This window comes from Vicugna pacos, chromosome 18 (assembly GCF_048564905.1).
Source record: "Vicugna pacos chromosome 18, VicPac4, whole genome shotgun sequence".
NCBI classification, from domain to species: domain Eukaryota; kingdom Metazoa; phylum Chordata; class Mammalia; order Artiodactyla; family Camelidae; genus Vicugna; species Vicugna pacos.
The window spans coordinates 24,445,479-24,460,369 of record NC_133004.1 but is presented as its reverse complement, the minus strand read 5'-3'; the positions used below and the strand labels follow the sequence as shown (position 1 = coordinate 24,460,369).

The following is a 14,891-nucleotide window of genomic DNA, read 5'->3' as shown; positions in this document are numbered from 1 at the left end:
ACCACCTCTGCCAGCCACATTTACACCGCCCATTAGCATCTCTTAAGTTAGGATGCATGTCACAACGGCCAGCTTCTTGGATTTGATGAGATGTGGTGGGCCTCTTTCACAGACTGGCCTCTTCTCTAATCTTACTGCACCATGAAAGATGGCAAGAGGCTTTTTTCTAAGTTTCCAGAATCAAGAAGGAAAAATGAAAATTGCCCTTATTTCTTAGCCAAGCTAACCCTAGGAGAGAGGCAATCACCACCCCCGCCCGCCTCCTCACTACCGCTCCACAACAACTCAATTAACTTTAATGGGATTGGGGTGGAGGGATGAGTGTAATTGTCAAGCTACCTGACCAGGCCACCTCGGGCAAAACTACCAGCAGCCTGATCTGATAATCTCCATCTGCCAGCTGCCTTCTTGTCTCCACAGTTCCTTCCCCAGGCCCTTGCCCAGGCCAGGTTGTTTTTGCCAAACCCAGGCAGAGAGGACGCAATAAAATCTCCTACTCAACTAAGTCCGTACAGCCCTTTCCAAAGGGCCATGGTTTCCGCGTGGCCCCACAAGAGAAATCCTCTCTGTGGGTACAGTTTCTTTCTCAAACATACACTCAGATAGGATTTGCCTGGCCAAAGGGTTCTTATTTCAACCACTTCTGGGTCCGTAAGCTGCCTAATTTCTACAAGGCACTTGGGGAGCAGCAACATCTTGAATTCACATGTCAACTGTTTCTCAGGTTTACTGGAGATCTGATATGAGCTGTGGGAACAGGCCTGAAAAGTACAAGCAGCCACAGATGTAAAGTGTTCCTGATACACAGTCTCCCAGGAGAAAACAGAACCGCACGGAGAGTGTTGAGTGACTAACAAATCCTAGCCTTGCCCAAAATATGGCAGCACGTGGTATGTGTCTGGGTGAGGGTTTCTCAACCTTCACACTATTGACATTTGGGCCCCAATAATTCTTTGTTATTGGGGGCCTCCCTGTGCTTTGTATGTCAGCAGCATCCCTGGCCTCTACCCATTAGATGCCAGTGGCACTTTCCCTCCAGTTGTGACAAACAAAATGTTTCCAGATGCTGACAAATGTCCCCTGGGGGCAAAATCACCTGGGGTTGAGAACCACTGATCTAGGCACTTTGCAGAGTATCCTATTTTCTCATTTTATTAGCGACATATTTAATAGCTATTAGGCGAATACAAAAACCTGTGACTTCATAAAATTCTAAAGTGATATGAAACTTCCTTTTGGGATAAATTTTTTTAGGTTTTAAAAAAAGTGAACTTATTTAAAGAAAAGTATTTAATAAATGTGGTAGATACAACTGCCAAGATTACTCAATAGCCTTTCCCAGCTCCCTTGTCTCTTACTGCCTCCCACTAAAGAAGCATAAAACCAAAGGCTCGTTTCCTTTGCCTCCCTTGTAGCTGGAGGTAGTCATGTGATCCAGCTCTAGTCAAGGAGACATGAGACGTCTACAGCCAGGAGAGGGGGTTTGGGGGAAGATTTTTACTTTCCTGAATAAAAAGAGATAGCTGAGGCTAGTGTGGTCCTTCTCTATTCCTACCTTGAACCTAGATGTGATGGTTAGAGCTGTAGCAGCCATTTTGGGGCCTTGAGGGAAAGACAGAGAAAATGGTGTCAGCCCTAACACCAATGGGTCGCTAATCCAATGCCAGCAACCGCCAGAGGTACTGGACCTCCTGATACATAAAAAAATAAATACTTTTATGTTTAGGCCACTGGAGTTATGATTTCTGTTTCTTGCTGCCAAATGTGATCCTAACGGGTATGAAGTGAGATATAAATGTCAAAATCATGAAGACCACACACAAATGACTGAGGGTAAGACAGTGTTGGGAAGAGGACAGGCTCTGAGGTCAAACTGCAGGGTTTGAATACTATCACATCCCTAGCTGTGTGAGCATGGGCAAGTTTAATTGTGCCTCAGTTTCCCCATCTAAAAAGGGATCATAAGAGCATGTACCCAGCATTACCGTGAGCCTAAAAAATGTACGTAGAGAGAAGGGTTAGCCCACTACTTGACATAGAGTAATCTTTGATGCATGTTATTTTCTTTATAAAAATAAACTTACCAAAGTCACATAGCAAAACAGAGATAAGGACTAGGACTGATTTAGCTGGGTTATTTGCAACACTTAGAAAGGAAACTGCCTTTAAGGATTGTATTTGAAATACCCCTGCCTTGGAGCTAATGGCTAAGTGAGGAGAAGGAAAAGCAAGCAACCAAGGCTTCCCAGTCTAGAAGTCCAGACCACCCCCTTCTCTCCCAGGTCCAGCCACACTGGCCTTCCTTGTTAAACTGGAGCTTCTGTGCACACTTTTCCCACTGCCTAGAACATTTTTACCTTCTGCTTTTGCCTATGTAATAAACTGCTAGTTGTACTCCAATATCCATTCTTCCTTAACCCCTAGTGACACAATCTTCAGCTGGGTACAAGTCTGTCCAGAAAGGAAACTACATTTCTCAGACTCCCTTGCAGCTAGATGTGGTCATGTGACTAGTCACTGGCCAATGGGTTATGAATAGAAGTGATGTGAGTGACCTCCGGGTCGCACCCTTCTGCCCCTTTGGCTCTGGCTGGAATGTGGGTGTGGAGGTGCACCATCCTGATCACAATGAGGGCAGCACCTGGGGACAGCAGAGCAACACGATGGGAGGAGCCTGGGCACCTGACACCCTCAGGGACAGAGCTGCCACACTAAGCTGGGATTTTTACACCAGAGAGAAATTACCTTCTATCTTAAGCCACTGTTTTGGGGGGTCTTTGCCACAACAACCAAACCTATATCCTCATATAGGCTCTCCTTTCTTTCGATCAATCAGATCATACCCCTCCCTCTTTTGCCCCCCACCACACTCCCTGAGCACAGAGCTCCCCTTCACAGCACTTCACGGCTATGATTTTCCACTCATTTGTTCAACCTCCTCACAAGACTGGAAGCTCTAGGATGGCCGGGAGTTCTGCTCTGCACATCTTTGGATTCCCAGTATCAAACTCAGGGCAAGGATTTTCAGCAGACCCTCAGAGAACGTCGACTGAATGGGGCCAGACCACAGGGCCAATGGGTGAGAGCTCTGTCCTCTGAGTGCAATCCAAGGGTCTGGGGCACTGACCCTCAGAGGTTCTGTCTCCTGCAAGGGGCATCCAAGAGGCTGGAAGACCTGTCCATCCAACACCCACACAACCTTGCTTCACATTTTCCCCAGATTCTCCTTATACAGAAGTTAAAAAACAAGGCTATCCTACTGCCTGGAGAGGGAACAATTATTAGCAAATTACTTAATTAGGTTCATGTTGACATTTCATCTTCCAGTAAATATGTTAATTAAAAATGGGTCAAATCCATGACACACAGTAAATGAAAACTAAAATAAAGAATACATTTTCATGAAATTCCTGCTTTTAAAAAGCACCTTAGGGGGAGGGTATAGCTCAAGTGGTAGAGCACATGCTTGGCATGCATGAGGTCCTGGGTTCAATTCCCAGTACCTCCTCTAAAAATAAATAAGTAAACCTAATTACCCCCCCAAAAAAAATCTAAAAAATACCTTATACTTATGATATGCGGAGAAAAGAGACTGAAAATTAAAATGCTAACAAGAGGTGATCTCTAGAAGAGTGTAATTATGGAGGATTTTCACATTTTACCATACTCATTCCTGTACTGTTTCATTTTATACTGTACCTCTTGTAATACAAGACAAAGAGAATAAGAGAAAAATAAAAAGGCCCTTTAAGAAATTCAATCACTACCATGTCTATAGTAACAGAAAACCTGGAAATTCCCAAGTATGCATGCATCTGTCAGCAGCTTTCAGAGCTGTCATTGCCCACCTTCACTCATACGTCATGGATTTAGGTAGTTAAGCAAGTCCTCTTAATCCTAAACTACAAAGAAAATCTGCAGAATGAATTTCTCCACCCATCAGTGCAACTTCAGAGCTGGCAGCTGATACCCCGGCATGCCTCAGCCAGACCCAGACATCCTACGGACACCCTGTAACAACTGGGTGAATTAGCCTGAATCCTCAGATGCTGGGGACCAGTGTCTGAATCCCTGGGGTCAGGATGGGCTCTGTCCTGATTCTACGAAAGTCCACACAGGCTCAGAGGATGTAAGATGATAAACCAGAAGAGAATTGCCACACCAGAAATCCCCACTGCCCTGTCCCCAACTGTCCACCACTGTCTGGCCTCCTTCAGAACCGCAGCTAGGGACTGCTGAGCTTTGCTAAGCATCCTCTAGATCTTGCTTCTTTTCTTCCCCACAGCTCCACAAGATCCACGGCATGATCATCATCCCCACTTTACAGATGAGGACAGTGAGGCTCCCAGAAGTTAAGTAACTGGCCCAAGGTCGCACACTGAGAACGGCAGAACCGAACCGGGTCTCTTGACCCCAGCCGTACACATCCCCATGCCTGTAGTGGCCAATGCTCGTATCCTCACCACCACTGCCAACTCATACCCTCTTTGGGAATAAAGAGGGTTTGACCCAGGGGGTGAGCCCTTTCTCCAACCCCTCCCCACCAAACATGCAAGTGAGCCTGGAAATGGGCCAGCCCTGACCCCAGCACCAAGTGTGAACCTTGGGATCTCGGTGGACCGAAGTAACAGGAAAGAAAAAAAAAAAAAATGAAGAGGCCCATTACACTGCAACTGCAGTCCTCAGAATCTAATATACCACGTGTCTCTTCTCCTTGACACTGGGTTAGTGAAATTAATGATTTTGAGGAAGAAGCCTTATCAAAGGGCTCCTAGATAACCTAACTAAATTATTACTTCCAGGTCACCTTGCCCAGCACCCTGCAGCTCCAACTTTCCCACTGGCCTCCAGGCTTGTAAGGGTAATCAGAGGGATTAGGCACTGCCTTTCATCAGCTCTTAATAATAATAAAAACAACAACAAAAATGATGGGCACTCTGAGAGACCCTGCTAGAACTGAGCCAACACTTTTTTAAAAAACAAGCAAGGCTGTAGCTAGGACAAAACGTTTTCAAATGATTTGAGATATTCCCTCTACTCCTAAGAATATGCTCTAAGGAAATAAGTCAACCGGCACAAGCTATATGACATTCATTACAAGGTTTTCTTTAAAAGGAACAAAAAGAAGGGGGAAAACAGCAACCTAAATGCCAAACCACAGGCAATGATTAAGTAAATTACAGTCCACCAATACAGGAACTATTATTGCTTGGACATTTAAAGGTGTAATTACAAAAGTTGTGCAGGAACATGGGAAAATTCTTACAAGAATAAATGAAAACGTGGGATAGAAAATGGTACACACTTTCCAAGTGCAACCTTGCAACACCACATAAGAACCTGGACAACAATCAGATGTTAATACAGCAACAAACAATGGCTGATGGAAACATATGCGCAACACACATGACAGACAAAGGGGCAAGGTTCCCAACATACCGAGAGCCCCTATAAATGAACAGGAAAAAGCAAACCAGAGTAAAGATGCACAAAAAAGATCATGGAAAGAAAGACGTGCACAGAAAACTGTGAAACCACTGGGGAATATGTCGTAGCATATTCAGCTTCTAACTTCTAAGGGAAATGCAGGTGAAAATAAGATATATCTTTTATCCATCAAATTAACAGAAATTTGGCCATGTCCCCGGCCGGGAAGGATTCAGAGAAATGGGAGTTTTCAGTTCCTGTCACTAAGAATGGACTTGCTACAACCTTTCTCAAAAATAACCAGCCAATACCCATTAAAAATTAAAATTTACATAATTTGAACCTGTGTACAAGGATGTTTACTGGAGCACTGTTTACAGAAACAAAAAAAAATGGGAAATAACACAAGTGACATTATTAATTGGGAAACAGCTGAACCAATTACAGCAAATTTTTAACTTGGAATATTATATAACTTGCTAAAAAAGTTACTAGTGACATTCTAGGTATCACCATGTACCAAATGTTAAGAAAAAATAATAAGCAGAGTAATGGTTATAACATAATCCATTTTATTTTTAAACATATTATTTATGTTTAAAAACGTTTCTATGATTACAGAGAAAGAACTGGAAGAATACTTTAGTTACCGGTTAGAGAGAGAGCTAACACTTTATTTAAATATCTTGGTGTTGTTTTGTCACAAGGAGTGTCACTTTGGGAACCAGAAAACTGTGCAATTAAACCAGAAGGTTTATGTGTAAAAAATAAATCAGAGTTGTATTAGCATGGTGGGATTATAAGTAAAACTTTTACATGTTGTTAAACTGTTGGCATAAAAGAACTTCTTAAACAGAGAAGAATGTGTAAACTTAAACTTACCTCTTTGTAAAATTGGACCAAAACCAAGCACTGTCTGGACCAAACCCGCTGGACCGTAAGGTTTAACTCTGCTGGGCAAAACCCTCTCATACACAGGGAAGCAATGTGGGACTGGTCAATTCCCAGTTTAACCAATGCCCTCAAATGCCAAGCACACACAGCAGGTGCTTAATAAATGCTGGTGAGTCCATTCATGGGAATATAAACTACAGCTGCCACTTGACATAAGAACTATCAGATTTCAAAATGCACATATTCCCCCAACCCAGCAATTTCTCACAGGGGATTTACTCTGCTGAGTCACTTACATCTATTGGCACAGAGTGCAAAGAGGCAGCAGGGTTCTTCACACAGAAAACTGGAACCAATTACCCCAAGAGTAAGCAAGGGGGGACTGGGTGAATACATGGCACGGTCACGTAATGGAAGAACGCACGGCTTGTAATGAAGTATTATTTCCTTTTTCTTTCAATTTGCATGGACTTAGCATGGAAAGAAAATCCACGCTGGTTTGTAAGTGAAAGGAGCAAGATACAGAACATAATTTAGAATATGAACCTATTTGGGGAGGAAAAAAAGATACCCATTCTCATTTTCTGCCCACCTTCCCCTCCACCCCCGCCCGTTCCCTCTCACTCTTCAGACATATTTGCATATGCTCAAATTTTTTCTAGAAGGGCACGTAAGAAACTACCATCAATGGCGTCTTCTGTGAACACAGCACCGGTAGGGGAAGTACTGAAACTTTAACTTTCCCTGTATATTCTTCTAGAATATAGCTTTATTCTAGAATTTTAAAAGTATTTTTCAAAAAGTTTTTAACAAGATAATTTTTTAAAAGAACACGAGGGAAAAAGTTACCATGCAAGAGCTTCCAGATCAATTCAACATCTAGTTTTAAAAGAGTTTTCTAGCGATCTATAGAAAGTCATCTTAATCACGCAGGAAAGCATTTCAAGATCTTAACGGGTCATGAAAAGCCTTTGGAGGGAAATTAAGGGAAGTGGGGAAACCTAACTTGATCGGACTCTGAACGGTGCAGCTATGGTTCTGAAACAGATGAGACTTAAAAATAGAAATTTTTTTTTTAAACCTGAGTCTCAAACATAAATGGATCAGAAGCCAATGACTATCGCTCTATTTCCTCTCCGAGCTGCAGTAAGCTTCCTAGTTGGAGTTTCCAGGCCCTTATTATTACCACAAGCCATTTTATTAGTGCTTTTTGTGTTTTTGCAGATGCTCCAGGCAAGACTTTCATGACACAGGCTCTCCAGTTCCTTTGACCACCCCAAGCACCTCAGGGCCTCCGTACTTGCTGTTCCCTCTGTTTGGTACTCCCTTTCCCCAGCCCGTTGCAGCCAGCTTTGCCATTCCAGTCATAGGTCAAATGTCATCCCCTCCGAAAGGCCTTCCCTAGACATACTCCTATCACAGCTTGCACCCCAGTTCTTCCCAGTTCACGGCTTGATCATGCCTGTATCCGAAGGGTCTAGAACAGTGCCAGAAGCACAAAGTAGATGCTCAATTAATAATAAAAGATTGACTAAGTGGAAGAGTGAGAAACGGTTGTGGGAAGAACAAGAGAACGAACCCAGTGTTTAAAGAGCACGCTGAAGTTCTCTGTGCTGGGAAAACTTAGGCACTTGATAAATGGCTCTCCAGAGAGGAAGGCATTCCCACACAAATAGTTACCCAAGAGGGCAATAAAAGGTAAACTGAGGTTCTCAAAGAGACAACACACTGGGATGGAAGGGAAAAGCCCCATAAAGCCTCAATTACTACCTGAGGGTACCGGATGCCGCCCTCTCTGGTCATCCAGACCCAGCTTCTGGAACCTGGCAACCTCCCCCAGCAGATGAACCCCATAATTATACCAAGGGGACACTTAAGTGTACTCTTGACTTTGTAATTGTCCACCTATCCTGGGGCAGTTTCAGATGAAGGAGCAACGCTTCAAAGCTAACCTCTAAAAACAGGCACTTCACCCTGGATTCAACCCTCACACACACTCCCCGCAACCAGAATGGATTAGGGGAGACAAGCCCAGCCCATGATGGAAAGAGGCAAACAGCATGGAAATGGCTGCAACTTCCTTCTCTGCCTAATTGGAGTTTAACCTCTTCACCATCTCATTAAGCTTCTCCAAGGCAACCCCAAAAGCCAATTATGCGAGAAGTTCAAGTCTCAAAACTGTTTGGAAAATGCAAAAGTCTTGCCCAGATTTCTCCTCCAGATTCCTCCACATCAGCGGCTCTAGGACTCTGCCACCCAGGGGAACTTCAGTGACGTCTGGAGACATTTTTGTTGCCAAAACAGGGGGAGAAGCTACTGGGTTAGAGACCAGAGATGCTACTGACAGTCCGCAATGCACTGGGCAGCCCCCACAAGATGTCCAGAGCCAGAGCGGCCAGGCTAAGAAACTGCTCCACCCCTCCCACCCCTCCCTGACACTGGCTTCCTCATCCTGGGAGAGGTAAGGAGAGGTTCCCCACTCCCATCAGAGGGGACGCTGCCCCAGTTTCCAAGCCAGGTTGGGGGAAGCACTCGCCTCAGTTCAAGTCCTTGTCATTATCCCAACCCATGTTATTAGCACTTCATTTCTTTTTGCAAAATGTTCGGGCAAGTTTTTATGGCTAGAGTTTTACCGATCATTAAGGTCTGATAAAATGTAGACCTTACCCCATCATGAAAATCTGGAGCCAACATCCAAACCAGATACCTGCCTTAAGTTCTCCAGGCATCCATAATGAGTGCACCCATCCCCCTCCTGCCCACAGGACCGAGCCAGACTAGCAGCATCAAACTAGTGAGTGAGCCAGATTGGCCCCAGTCACGTAACCAAAAGTTTGCGCTTCAAAGCAGAAGCCAATGCAAATGCCTACAGGTGCCAGGTGGGTTCCACCAGGAAGAGAAGCAGACAAGGCGAGAAAGCACGATGAAAAAAGGCAATGGACACGGGGCCTTAGAATTAAGGCTGCAGTAAGTGGGCGGAGGATTGTGGCAACCTGGAGCCAGCAGGCCTATTCTGGAGGGACAGCCCCAGCCGACCACTGCCATGTAAAACTGCAGGCCCTCATGCTATCAACTCTTCTGATTTTGCCGAAGTCAGAAATCTAGATTTTTTTGTGAAACCTTCCAATCGGTAAATAGTAGCAATTACAGTAATTCATAATTAAAATAAAAGCCAAACCAGCATATTAGGGGGCTAGATCTAACCTCCCACCCCCATGGAACCCATCCCTCAGACACTGAAATTCAAATGTTAATTGTGCCTACCCTGTGCAAGGCACTGAGTCCTAGGGACAGATAGACAAGACTCAGTTCTGACCCTTGCAAGATAAAATATAAGCAGGCAGATGTGGAAGCTGGAAAGCTCACTCTACATGAGTATTCAATGCTGGCTGGTGAGTGACTATTTCATCCTTAGAGGGCTCCGGAAAGAGGCTTCAACTTGGCTCATAAGTCATTCCAAAGCTTCATATTATTTGTTCACTGAACATTTACTGAGCATCTATGTTCCAGGCACTGTTCCAGGTGCTGGGATTAAGGCCATGAAAACAAACACAGGCAAGAACCCCTGCCCCTGTGACACTGATCTTTTGGTGGGAGTTTAGAGAGCAGACAACATAAACAAAAGATTTGGTGTATTAGATGGCAGTAAGTGGTGTGGGACAGGGGTGGGGTGGGGGAAGGACTGGGAGGACAACAAAGTGGCAGGGAATCAGGAAAAGGCTGCCTGAGGTGACATCTAAACAAGGATTGAAAGGTGCAGGAGCATTCTGGGCAGGGGAAACAGTAAGTGAAAAGGCCCCAAGGCAGCCTGGTAGACAGCCTGTCTGAAGCAGAGGGAGACAGAAAGTAGCAGGCGATGTGGTCAGAGAGGTGATGGGGCCAGATGCTATCAGGCCTTATAGGCTACCTTAAGCCCTCTGCCTTTTACCCTGAGGAAAGCGGGGAGTCACTGCAAGGTTTTAAGCAGAAGGAGGAGAGGATCTGACCTGTGTCTTTAACAGGATCCCGCTGGCTGCTGGGTTGAGCCTAGACGGTAGCAGTCAAGAAGGACAGCAGGGAGAGCACTGAGGCGGGAACATTCAAACGCAGGACGGAGCTGATGGTGGCTCTGGACAGAGAGGCAGCTGGGGAGGCTTGTGAGAAGCAGGAAGATTTGAAACATTTTGAAGAAATGGGCAACAGGATTTGCTGACAGAGCAGATGTGAAATGGGAGGGAAAGAGGGGAGTCAGGGAAGATGTGGGGTTGTGGCCTGAGCCTCTGAGGACAGGGCTCCCATCAACCAAGAGGGGGAGTGCTGGTGGGGAGGGCTCCAAGTTCTGTGTGGGACACAGTAAGTTGGAGACACCGGTTCCAAAAAGTTGAGAATACGAATGGAAAGAGATTTTTTTCATACACCACCGAGTTCCAGAGGTGAGGCTCCCTCAAGACTATCACAATCAGAGCTGGTCCCCTGAGGGAAGGAGATCACAGCTCCTTGTAAGCCAAAAGGGGCCGCTGGGGCTTCCTTCTTGCAAGGCCGGAGCGCAGCCCAGGAACCCTGGACTAGCCTTTGCTCCGCCTTGTCCTCTCTGAGTTCCTTTTCTCCTCCCAAAGCCATTTATTAACCTTGTCACACTGCCATTCTGGGCCTGAATCAACATCCGTGAAGCGGGGTGAGCAGAGGGGAGGACCCCATCAGTTCCAGGGTCCCTTTGGCTGTACTCCACAGGGAGAGGGGGGAGACTGGAAGGAGGGGTGGGTGTAAAGGAGAAGAGAGAAAGAGGGATGAAGGCAAAGTGATGAGTCCAAAATCCAATGAAAAACTTGGGAGAATGGATGGCTCTTCACAGATTGTTGTGAAGCCAAAAGGAGCTATTACAGCAGGAATCAGACCAACTCCAAGGCCAGACATTACCCCAAGAGGAACTTCTAATAGCTTCTTCTCCCACCCTTTGGCAGCTAATTCGAATACTCCAGTGGTTACTGAGTTGGAGGATGGCTGGTTAGCAGGATGCCATGAACCATGACACGGATCTGCCACTTCCATCCACTCCCAGCAGCAGCAGTAGGTACAGCAACAAAAATTAACCGGAGAATTCCAGTTAGTGGACCGCATACACGGACTGAGTGCTAACTGTATACCCAGTGGCAACATTCCAAGCACCTGATAAGGATTCGCTTGGTACCGTGTTATCACCGCCATTATCCACAAGGGGAAACTGAGGTATGGAGGGAAGAAGTAAGTCGCCCAAGCTGCAGAGCCAGGATCTGAACTCCAGGGATGTGAGCACTTGCTCAGAGCCACCATTCTTCTCTACTGCTTACCAACTTATCATTTACTTTAGGACATTTTCTGATTTTTCTATGCCAGACATGCAACGTATTAAAAAACAAATATTTTCTTAAAAATTAACTCGCAAGGGGAGGCCCAAGCCCACTCTCCTAACCATCATTCAAACATCAGCCACAAAACAGCCTTTCCTCCCTGCCCCATGCCAGCCACCTCCAATAAAGAAAGCAAGCCAAGCGCTGGTCAACTCAGCCCCTATTTTCCATTTAGATAATGAAGGTCCTCTTGGTTTTCCATCCTGGAGTATTTGTCTGAGTGAAGGCAATAAGTCAGCCGAACCCTCATCACAGGTTCCTCCCCATCCTGGTTGTCCTGGACATTTCCTGGGGCTGAGAGGCAGGCAAAGGCCCAGGAACAAAGCTCTGATAAGAGTCTCAGGTGGGCTAGTCGCCCAGATTTCTAACCACATGACCTTAGTTAAGGGAGGAACCCGGCATGTGTGGGTGGGTGGCCCAATCCCATGCCCTAGTGGAAGAAAAAATGTGTCCACAGGAAGGACAAGCAACTTGAAACAAACAACGTCATCTTTGGAGAGGATAATAATAAGCATTGCTTAAATCTGTGCAGGGCATGGGCTGAGCCACTGACACAGATGAATTCACTTACTCTTCTCAACAAATAAGAGACTAGGACCTTGGTGGGGGTAGGGGGGCTATCCTATTTTACAGATTAGGAAACCGACGCCCAGAGAGGCATATTGGCTTGCCCAAGGTCACACAGTTATCTAATGGCTGGGAGCCCAGTCTCTCTTGCCCTTGAGTGTATGCCCTGCAAAACACATTAGTCGCTTGCTTTCTATTCTATTTGGTTTCTCCTGCTACCTGGAAATTCTCATGTCCCAGCTGCCTGCTCTTTAACTCTGGTTCCAGGGCACCTCCAAAAACTGGGACATCTGGCCAAGTCCAGAAATCCAGAGGGAGGAGGGGCAGAGGAAAACCTGCAAGACCAAGGACTGGGTAAGATGGAAGAGCCTGCAGCGGTGAAGGCCAAACACCTGGCAATTTCTGTATAAGTCCTTGAGAGGAGAAAAAACAACTGGTTTCCCCCAGATGAGCTTCTTCAGCTGACTAAACAGAGGACACTCCCAAACCCATTCAACTTTGGAAAACTGAAAACCTGGTTAGCCATCAACTGCCAGCTGCCATCAACAAAATACAACCCAGTGCAAAATCTAATTTATGGTCGCCTATTTTTTCCCTCTGTAATTTATGAGAAGAAAGTAAACAAGGAAATACATCAGGGTTCACAGCAACACTAAACCAGATTCCCCATCTGATTTTTTGCAGAAATCATCTTGTTGTTGTTACACCTGGTATGAGGAGCAAGGACTCCTCAGATTTTCCTCTCTGCTAAGTAGAATCCTACTTTGCAAATAGTCTGCCCTCCAATCATTCCTTGATCCTGAATGCAAAACATCTGTACTATTTCCAGCCCCAGAGTAAATTTCAGGTCCCACTGGCCTGAAAATGTAAGACGTACCCAGATATGTTTGGTTGTTCTATCAAGTAATACCGCCAAAAAATAAAGCTTTCCCATGGGGCCCTCAAGGATGACTTTTCAACACTTCAAATGCAGTCTGCAAGGAGAGGACCACAAAACAGAACAAGAAGATATTTTTGGATGCAAATCGCTGCCTCCAAAGAACCCAGCGTGTTTCTCTCTCCTGATTCTTAAGTAAAGTGGAAAAACTATCCTTTCCAGATTTGCATACCGTATTTACCAATTACTCAAGACGGTAAGACACAGAATTGCTTCCTATAACAGAGGCAAATCGCATTAGAGGGAAACTAAAGCCCAAGACACTGGGGATTAAACCAGAGAGTGGACCGCAGGGACCCAGCCAGGCTCAGCATGGAACATTTAGAAGAAACCGTGCCAGGGGATAAAACCCAAAGCGGGACCCCACAGAGAGAAGCCTCAAATTACAGGGGTGGAACGGCACGCCCACCGCTACCAGGATCCTGGGCATCCTCAGCTGTACCCCAAACCAGACCCTAGGCTCACGCAAGACTGGGCAGGGTTGAGTAAGTAGCCCTACCTTCTTTCCTGGCTGTACCTCAAACTTTGCTGATTCTCCCCTGTTCCCCCAAACTCCCCTCAAAGTAATTAAGCAGAAACAAAGTATAAGGTGACAAAAACACGTAAGCAGGAGAGTAATGTGGATGGAAAATAACTGGGGAGAGGCAAACCTCAACCCAGTCACTTGGAAGCCCCTTTCTACAGCCTGAGCCCCTCCCCCGCTCAGTCCTTTGGTACCGAGTGTTTGTGAAGGGGGGCCTCAACCTACAGAGGAAATGGGGGAACTTAAGCAGGGAGACACTCCCTTATCTCTGGCGTCCCCTTCCCTGGGAGGTTATTTTTAGTTGGAACGGGAACCCCAAAATAGAAAGGGTTTTTTCTATTTTGAGCCCCCTCTTTTCAGCCCCCTCTCCCAGGCTCTGGTCCCTCACCCTTCCCCAGAAGCCCCAGAGCCCGGCACAAGCAATCCCTCCCCAACGCCCTGCCTCCCGGGAACCGAGTCACCCAAGTTTTCCCCCATCAATTACACCCCCGAAGGGGCTGGCCGCGGGCGGGGTGGAAAGCGGATCCTCCAGGCCGGCTGCAGAGCCGGGAGCGCGGCGCTCGGGGCGGCAGGGTGCCTGGGGCTGCGGGCCCGGCCCGCCCAGCACGGCGCTTCCCCTCCGCCGGCCGGCCTCCCCGCCCGCCGACCGCCCTCCCTCCCGCTCCCAGCCGCCAGCCCCACGCGGCTCGGGCGGCCGCCGAGCACGTACCCAGAAGGGGTCGGAGCCATCTACGCTGCAGAAGCCGCGGAGCGCCATGCGGCCGGCTCGGGCACGGCGGGCAGCGGCGGGCGGACGGGCCCGGCTGCTGGTGGCGGCGGCGGCGGCGGCGGCGAGGGCGGGAGGCAGCGGCGGAGGGAGCCGGGGCCGCAACGCCGCCTGGTTGGCCAGCGCGTCACGGGGATGCGGCGGCCCCGCCCCGCGCGGCCCCACCCCGCTCACCTCGCCGGGCGGGCGAGGGCGGCGTGGGGAGGCTGTGCCCGTGCGGCTTCGATCCCGTGGCCCCGGACACTACCCACCCACCCCATGGAAGGCCCGGGGAAGGCCGCTCCAGATGCTTCCAGGACCTTTCTGTCCAGGCCCTACCACCAGTTTTCAAATCCTGCTGTAACAACGACGACGACAGCAACAATAATAATAATGAGCAGGGGGAAATAACATGAACTCCTCCCGCTATGA

The 14,891-nt window shown here is 47.2% G+C and overlaps 1 protein-coding gene and 1 non-coding gene across 4 annotated transcripts in view; one reads left to right on the top strand and one right to left on the bottom strand.

Moving 5' to 3' along the window:
* Window positions 1-14,572, bottom strand: part of ABCC1 (ATP binding cassette subfamily C member 1 (ABCC1 blood group)) — a 126,582-nt gene extending 112,010 nt beyond the window's left edge. For all 3 annotated transcript variants that reach the window (XM_072942669.1, XM_072942668.1, XM_072942670.1), the window contains exon 1: window positions 14,424-14,572. In XM_072942669.1, coding sequence (XP_072798770.1) covers window positions 14,424-14,471 — 48 coding nt within the window. In that variant the 5' untranslated portion in view covers window positions 14,472-14,572. The remainder of the gene's footprint in view (window positions 1-14,423) is intronic.
* On the top strand, window positions 3,435-3,508 carry TRNAA-GGC (transfer RNA alanine (anticodon GGC)). Its single transcript has one exon. It is a non-coding gene; the product is annotated as a tRNA-Ala (tRNA).
* Window positions 14,573-14,891: the final 319 nt, after the last annotated feature.